Here is a 9025-nt window from a genome sequence, read left to right on the forward strand (position 1 = left end):
AAAATTTGATTACTGAAATATATGTGGTTCCTTTGGAGAGGAGGTTTTAAAGAATGTTTATATGAAACTGTTTAAGGAACGCGATATGGATCGGAAGAAAATTGAGGAACTTATGGAGGAAAATATGTCACTAGAAATGGCTCAGAAGCAAAGTATGGATGAATCATTACATTTGGGCTGGGAACTTGAACAGATAAACAGATCATCAGAAATTTCTGAAGGTAGGCAAAGTTATACTTATTTGTTGTTCAGATAGTAAATAAGTAATATTCAGATTCTTTAAAAACTGGTTCAAATATTTGTCAATTTTCTTTGAGGGGGCCCAAATACATAGCTATTTGAAAATAGTAATATCCAGATTGGTTCATTCAGAGGAATACTTGCTGCTTGCTAGTTTTGCTTGTTATTAGCATTTTTAATTTAATTTTATTTATTTTATTTATTTTATTTTATTTTTTATTTTCAATTTTTATATCTCCTCATCTTGAACAAATGCCTCTAAACATTTTTTCAAATGCGGAATTCACTCAAGAAAGTGGATGCAGCCAATCTCACAGCAAATTAAATGAAGCCTCCAGTTATATATTATTGATCTTGTTTAAGTTATAAAGTTATTTTTGAAAATAATTTATGCAGCATTGATTAAGTGGAAGTAGTGCCTTATCCCAAAAAATCAGAAATTAATTCGGGGCCGCGAACATGTGCGACGCAAACGGGGCGTTGCTAGCACCTGCATGACACTCGCTAGCACCACCTCATTTTTGCTGCATGGGCGCTAGCACTGCCCTGCATTCACCGCACGGTGCCCCGTTTGTGTAGCACCGCCGCCGTGAGTGGGGGTAAGTGCAAACACACATGTGCGCACACTGGCCAGCTTGTTTCGTGGCCATGAGGCCACGGCCCGGTAGTGGGCTGCGGACCACAGGTTGGAGACCCTTGCTTTATACTACGCTGACCTTTTCTAATTATATATAAGTAATGGTTTAGATAACAAAGGGGTAATTTATCCTTTTTACCTTCCATTTTAACTCAACAGTGCCACAGAAGTCACTTGGTCATGAAGTGAATGAACTAACATCAAGTAGATTATTAAAACTAGAAATGGAAAACCAAACTTTATTAAAAACAGTAGAAGAATTACAAAATGCAATGGGTTCCGTAGAAGGCAATAACTCAAAACTAATGAAAATGGAAAAAGAAAATCAAAGGCTAAATAAAAAGGTATCAGTTATCTTATGATTCTGTTAGAAAGATGTTATATACTAATGATATTCTATAAATTTAGCTTTTGTCAATATATCAAAAGAACAATGCTGCTGCCATAAACGTAATTGTATCTGCCCATTTCTGTTTATCCTCTTATATATAACAATATTCCTATCAATTTTACTGGCTGTGCTAGTGGAATAATATTTCGTTTGGGGGGATTTTAGTATAGATTTTTTTTTTGTAGTGGAATTCATTAGGAGTTTTTGTTAATATATAATTTTGGAGAGAAAATAGAGAAGAGAAGGAAGAGAACACATAGGGTGGGAAGGTGAATGAATGTTAGCAAAGTAAAGATAAGCAACAAAATCGGTGAATATTTGTTGTGATAGATGATTATAAGGACTGAATACAAAGAAGACTGCAAGGTGAATGAGAGAGAAATTAAAATTGAGATATGGATAAATAAAGCTCCAGTTAATTTTTAATCCTCATGGGCATGTTACCCAGGTCCTGTTATCCTAATCTCTCTTTAAAGTTCTCTTTTTAATCTAATGTTTTTGCTATATCCCATGGAAAGAAGTATAATTTTTAAGCAGAAAAACATATATATAAGCATGTTTGGTTTCTTCCCATTTAAAATGTTAACATGTGATAATAAAAATACAAAATATTTTATGTAAAGCAACCCTTTATGTTTTTATATTTTCTAAGGTATTGTATATTGAAACATTTGGCAGTTTCTGTTGAAAGGCTCCTTTAGGAACCTTTCCTAATGAAGAAATAACCTATGGCATAACATCTTAGATGCAATTTTTCTTTTATTAAAATTTCATTCCTGATAGACTTTTGATATAGGAAAATATTATTTAATCTGTTCCTTCAAAAAGCATATAGACCTGAATTTTTTATTAAATCAAAATTTAAATTTGGTGAATTTCCCTACAGCTTGAAGGACTTAGGAACGAATTTACTGAAGAGAAACAGAGTCATCAGAGTAGTCAGAATCTTTGCAAAGATCTCATGAAAGAGAAAGCACAGCTTGAAAAAACGATTGAAACTTTGAGAGAAAATTCAGAGAGACAGGTAATATACACAGATATTTGTTTTATTGAGGTTTGTATATTTAAATAATAACGATTATATTCTCTGGTGTTTTGATAAAATATTCTTAATCTAACAGAAACTGTCATAAGTGGAAGAGAATGATTTTTGTACAACTTATTTTCTGTATAATATCAGCAATCAACAATATTTTATATTTTCAGAATTTAAGAACAAAAACAAATATTGTGTCGTAAACCTCACAATATTGCAAAATCTTCCAAGATTNTTTCCACACAATATACAAGAAGGCTGGAGACAGAAACATATGCATTAATGATTACCCTTTCAGTGAGCAAGCAGCCCTTCCCTTTCACATCTGATTAACTAGAATACATGTATATTCTTTGAAGAAACAAATGATTCAAGTGGGAGGCAATTTGTCCAGAAAATTTGCTCATTATCCCTAGAATGTGTGACTGTTGGGTTTTTCTTCGAACAGAATAGTTCAAGTATTTTTTCTTGATTCACTCAAGAAATTATTTGAGTTGACAATATAATTAGCTCTATTTGCCTAATGTCTTTGTCCAGATGTTTTCTTTTCTTTTTTCTTTTGCTAAAGTATAAAGAGTTAAAGAGTAAGCCAAACCATTATAATCTTTGACCAAAAAAGTCCTTCTTCCAGGGTTTTAGCTCTCTGACACCCATTCTTTATCAAAGAGAAATCTTCCTATTGATTAAATTGATATAGTGCTTAAGGAAGAACTCTACTAACTTCTCAAAATGCCTGTCCTCTACTAATTTGAATATGAGATGTTTGGATTCAAGTACGTATAGGTTGATAAAATAATGTTAACTGCCTCACTGCAGGTCAAAACTTAGTTTTATAATTTAGACTGTAAAATGCATTCTTTTAAATCTTAAATCTAAATCTTAGAAGCCATTTATATTATCTAACTACAAAATACCCATACCTGATTTAAACTTGCATTTTTCATTTCAATGAATTAGATTAAAATCCTGGAACAGGAAATTGAACACTTGAATCAAACTGTCACTTCACTTCGACAGCGTTCACAAATCAGTGCTGAAGCAAGAGTAAAAGATATTGAGAAGGAAAATAAAATTCTCCATGAATCTATCAAGGAGACAAGTAGCAAACTGAGTAAAGTAGAATTTGAAAAGAAGCAAATGAAAAAAGAGTTGGAACATTATAAAGAAAGGGGAGAAAGAATGGATGAGTTGGAGAAAGAAGTTCATCATCTTGAAAAAGAAAATGAACTATTACAGAAAAGGATTACTAATTTAAAAATTACATGTGAAAAAATTGATTCTTTAGAACAAGAGAACTCCAGTCTAGATGTTGAAAACAGAAAGCTGAAAAAGGCTTTAGACAGTCTGAAAAATCTCAGCTTTCAGTTAGAGTCTTTAGAGAAAGAGAACGCACAACTTGATGAAGAAAATTTAGAACTCAGAAGAACTGTTGAATCTTTGAAGAGTAACAATATCAAGATGGCTCAGTTAGAATTAGAAAATAAAGAACTGGAAAGTGAGAAAGGACAACTACAGAAGAGCCTGGAGCTTATGAAAACATCTTTTAAAAAGACAGAACGTTTGGAAGTAAGTTATCAAGGCTTGGATACAGAAAATCAAAGGTTGCAGAAAACCCTAGAAAACAACAACAAAAAAATTCAACATCTAGAAAGTGAATTACAAGAACTGGAGTCAGAAAATCAAACCCTGCAAAAAAATCTTGAGGAACTCAAAATCTCCAGTAAACGTTTAGAAAAATTAGAAAAAGAGAATAAACTTTTGGAGCAAGAGACAACCCAGCTGGAAAAAGATAAGAAACAGCTAGAGAAAGAGAATAAAAGGCTCAGGCAACAAGCAGATATTATGGATAACACACTAGAAGAAAATAATGTGAAAATAGGTCACCTGGAAAAAGAGAACAAGTCACTCTTTAAAGAAATTGGTTTATGTAAAGAAGCCTCTATTCGTCTAAAAGAAGTGGAAAAGGAAAATAAAGAGCTTGTAAAAAGAGCTACTATTGACAAAAAAACACTTGTCACATTACGTGAGGTAATATCCACTATTGCATGATATGCTCTCATTATAAAGAGGAACGTAGCTGTAATGTACTAGTTATATATCAATGTTATTTCAACAGTAATTTACTGATCAGAAATTATTTTTATTTTAATTTATTTAGACGTACTGTTAAAACCTCTTTATAAACTCAGATTCAGAAATATTGTTTAGATGTTTTAAGACATTAAGTTTGTACTATTTTATGGGCTTCCATATAATATATAAATCAGAATATTTTTTTTCTTTAGTTAGATGTGTCAGTTCTGTGAGTACTTGTACTTTGGTTTTTCCACACCATAGCTGCTTAACTGCTACTGGACATTTCTTGAAAGAACTTTTTTTAAATGGAATAAATTGACACTTAACTATATTTTTGTCATACAGCAATTGCCTTCTCCAGGGCTCTTTTGTGACATATATAAGTTATCCCCCTTCAAAGTTAAGTAATAGCTTCCACCTTGCTTTTTCAGTTTTTTTCCTGCTAACATTGTGCATTTAGTTAATCAACAAAGAGGGTGTGCAACTTTACTTCACTGTTTTATCCTGAAGTCATAGCTATTTTGCTATAAAACAACAGTAGAAACAGTGAAAATTATACTGTAATCTATTCTGATTGACATTACACAGAAGCTACTTAATTGTAAGACCGATCAATCAAACATCATCCTGCTGTTCTTAATAAAAAGAAATAATGGAGTCAGTTTTTTAAAAGAAGAACATACTGAATTAAAAACTCAGTGGTATTTGTAAACATTACTGCTGATTTGTTTGTCCATAGTGAACAGGATTTTTGTAGTTGTTCAGTTGTTAAGTCACGCCAGACTCTTTGCAAGCCCATGGACCATAACATGCCAGCCGTAGTCCCCATTGTCTCCTGACATTTGCCCAAATTCATGTTTATTGCTTCAATTACACTATCTAATCATCTCATCCTCTGCCATCCCTTTCTCCTTTTGCCTTCAATCTTTCTCAACATCAGGGTCTTTTCCAATAAATCCTTGCTTCTCATTAGGTGGCCAAAATATTTATGCTTCAGCTTTAGTAACTATCCTTCCAAAGTGAACAGAATAGTACTGTAATATCTTTAACTCCATTTGAAATAAGTTATTTTTTAAGTTAGTTATATCTAACATAAGATGATTTCAATTGACATTCTCTGTGTATGAAAAAGTTTTGATCATTTTGAAAACATGAAGTAGGTTTTTATTTTATAGCAGGCATATCAAACTCGTGATGTCACATGACATTGCATGATGTGTCACGACTTTTCCCTCATTGCTGACAATGGGGTGGGCACAGTTTTGGCGTGACGCATATGGCTGGCAGTTTGACATGCTTGTTTTAAAGGAACATATAGGAATATAGAACAGGGAAACCTAGAAAACAACTCTTTAGCAGAGGTATAGCCTAAATACTATGAACAAAGGATAGCAATTTCATTGAAAAGGGCTACTATGGAAGTAATCTTTGTAAATTCCTAATTGTTTTAGGACATTCTCTAGATTATTTCTTCTACTTTTCTGGATTTTTAAAATTTGGTTAAATGTCATAGCAGAAGGTAGAGAATTTTATCAGTCCCATCCACATAGTCGTCATATGATCATGTGTAATTTTCCTGAAGGTTCTAGATCAGAACCAGAGGTTTGAGAAACTAGCATAGGTAGAACAAAGAATATATAAAAACATTGGATTTAAGGAGGATTTACAAAATATCAAGAATTATAACTTACAGAAGTAAAAAAAGTTTTTCACTAAAGCAAAGACATTATTGAATATATAATCATATATCATACATTTTACTTTGTTCTCAACTGCTGATCTTCTAGATTTTAATGCAGTATTGTAATAATAGAGAGTTGAAGATGAGTTATCTTTTTCTGTATCTTATTTTGTTTATATTAAACAAATTTGACCAATTTTGTACTGTTTGAAACAAGTATGAGTTGTACAGGAACCTTTCTAGGAATTTCTGAAAATCTGTGTCTCCTTTGTTATATCTTGTAACAAATAGTCATTTGTTCGATCCATTGCTTTGTTTTAAGGATTTGGTGAATGAAAAACTGAAGACACAGCAGATGAATAATGACTTGGAAAAGCTTACACATGAACTTGAAAAGATAGGTTTAAACAAGGAACGTCTTTTACATGATGAGCAGAGTACTGATGACAGGTATGAGTATGTAAAAGACACTCTGGATTAGAATGGGGAAACTCTCCATAATATTAATAAGTCTTGGTAAGGCCACATACTGTATCCAGTTTTGGTCACCACGATGTAAAAAAGATGTGGAGACCAGCAGTGGGATTCAAATACCTGAACAACCGGTTTTCTGCATGGATGCTGCTTCCAGAAGTCCGTTCTGGGCCTGGGAGGCCTCCCTGGCTCAGAACAGACTTCCAGAAGTGGCGTCCACACACGTCCAATGGGCCATTCTGGGCCTGGGAGGCCTCCCCGGCTCAGAGCAGACTTGTGGAAGTGATGTCCACGCACTTGTAGCGATCCATACTGGGCCTTGTGAAAAAGGGCTAGGGCTTCAGCCTGTTCGCTGAAGTCAACAAAAAATTAGCTATCGGTTCTACTGAACCAGTGCAAACTGGCTGAATCCCACCACTGGTTGAGACTCTAGAAAGAGTACAAAGAAGTGCAGCAAAGATGATCAGAGCACTGGAGGCTAAAACATATAAAGAACAGTTGCTGGAATTGGGTATGTCTAGTTTAATGAAAAGAAGGACTAGGGGTGACATGATAGCAGTGTTCCAATATCTCAGGGGTTGCCACAAAGAAGAGGGAGTCAAGCTATTCTCCAAAGCATCTGAAGGCAGGATAAGAAGCAATGGATGGAAACTAATCAAGGAGAGAAGCAACCTAGAACTAAAGAGAAATTTTCTGACAGAACAATTAATCAGTGGAACAACCTGCCTCCAGAAATTGTGAATGCTCCAACACGGGAAGTTTTTAAGAAGAGATTGGACAATCATTTGTCTGAAATGGTATAGGGTTTCCTGCCTAAACGGGGTTGGACTAGAAGACCTCCAAGGTCCCTTCCAACTCTGTTATTCTATTTTATTCTAAAAATATTTCTACCTTGTTCTTTTAAGGATCTATTGTTCATATATCTTACTGAGAAAATAAAATAGGCACTTCCTTCGGTCATCTTGTCAGTTTTTTATTATAAGAAGTGCTGCACTTAGTAAAGAAGTAGTTGCTCTATGGCGTAACAGAAAAGGTAACAGAAAATGTATCACATTTTTTAAAATGTGGTTTTAGAAATTTAGATTCTGGAGTCTAGTAATAAAACAATTCTTTTCAGATCAAATCAACCATTTTGTCTGAAATGATTTTGATTATCTTTAGCTTGCTATATCTTCAAATGTAATACCAGTAGCATATAAACGTTTGTATGGTATATTCTTTACTTGATGGTATAGCCTACGGAAATGGGGAAAAAGTTGTTAAGAAAGGCAGAATTTCAGCTTCTGACTAGTTCTTATGTCAAATGAGAATAATAGTTGGTACTGCAGTCTATTATTAGCAGTGATTAAGATAATGATCATGGGAGATTTAGTATATTTTATCTCTAAGTTAATCAGCTTTATTATTTTATATCTTGCAACAAGTTTTCAATCTGCAGCCTCAAGGAAAAAAACAGTGTTTTTTTCTATTTTAAAATACATCTTCTGTTATTTGTTCCATCATTAGTTCTTAACAAGTGTAGAATTAGATCAGCGAGAAGTGTGGAGAAAGCAAATTCAGTTATTGGATCAGAAGAGGAGTAAAGTGGAATGAGGAAATTTACCTAAAACTGCATGTTTTATATTGCTAGGTTAAGTAGGATTCATGGTAATATGAAATTTTAGATGTGTAATTACAGTGTATTGTTTAGGCTAGAGCTCCCCAATCTTTCTGGCTTGGCAGCCTGGAAAGAAAGGGAGGAGCACGGAAATGTGTGTGCGCAGCCCACGCATGGCGGAGATGCTAGTGCATGCATGCGCAAATGGGCTGCTGGCACCCGCGCACATGCGCAAACGGGCCATTGGTGCCCACACACATCCGCAAACGGGCCACTGGCCCCCGTGTGATGCTGGTGGCACTGCTAGCACCCCCACACATGCACAAATGGGGCTAGTAGCACCCATGCGGCAAAGCTATCACAAGTGAGGGGGCCTCACCAGCTATTCCTGCGGCCCAGTACCAGGCCATAGACCATAGTTGGGGACCCCTGATTTAGGCTACTAGAAAACAATTTATTAACATTTTAATAGTTTTATGGTAGATAACACATTTCTGGCATCGTTGCATTTTTACAATGTATCCATTTTTATTTCTGGTGTGTGTGTGTTGATATATATATCAACAAATATATGTGTTCTATTATTTATGTTTATATACTGCAATGCTCCCTACAAAGCCATGATCCACAGTTTACAACTGCCAGATACAAAGCAATCAAATCAAAATCAAATAAATACAATGTTTGATATCATGAAACAATTGTTGCCTTTAAAACGAAATAAAATACAGTAATCAAACTGTAATACAAAATATAATACAAAAAAGGCCAACAATATTAAAACCAGAACAGATTAAAAACAGAGTCACTGTGGAAGAAATACTGAAATATGAAAATAGGTATTCATATTTCTGTAACACTGGGATTATGACTAAAACATTCTTGGCCCTAAT

General features: G+C 34.2%; 1 protein-coding gene across 1 annotated transcript in view; it reads left to right on the forward strand.

Moving 5' to 3' along the window:
- Positions 1-9025, forward strand: part of CCDC88A (coiled-coil domain containing 88A) — an 81568-nt gene that overhangs the window by 41209 nt on the left and 31334 nt on the right. Inside the window, exons 12-16 of the mRNA XM_029287196.1 lie at positions 77-221; positions 1037-1221; positions 2155-2292; positions 3262-4332; positions 6384-6511. Coding sequence (XP_029143029.1) covers positions 77-221; positions 1037-1221; positions 2155-2292; positions 3262-4332; positions 6384-6511 — 1667 coding nt within the window. The remainder of the gene's footprint in view (positions 1-76; positions 222-1036; positions 1222-2154; positions 2293-3261; positions 4333-6383; positions 6512-9025) is intronic.

Source organism: Protobothrops mucrosquamatus, unplaced genomic scaffold, assembly GCF_001527695.2.
Source record: "Protobothrops mucrosquamatus isolate PMUCROS unplaced genomic scaffold, P.Mucros_1.0 scaffold_256, whole genome shotgun sequence".
Lineage (NCBI taxonomy): Eukaryota > Metazoa > Chordata > Lepidosauria > Squamata > Viperidae > Protobothrops > Protobothrops mucrosquamatus.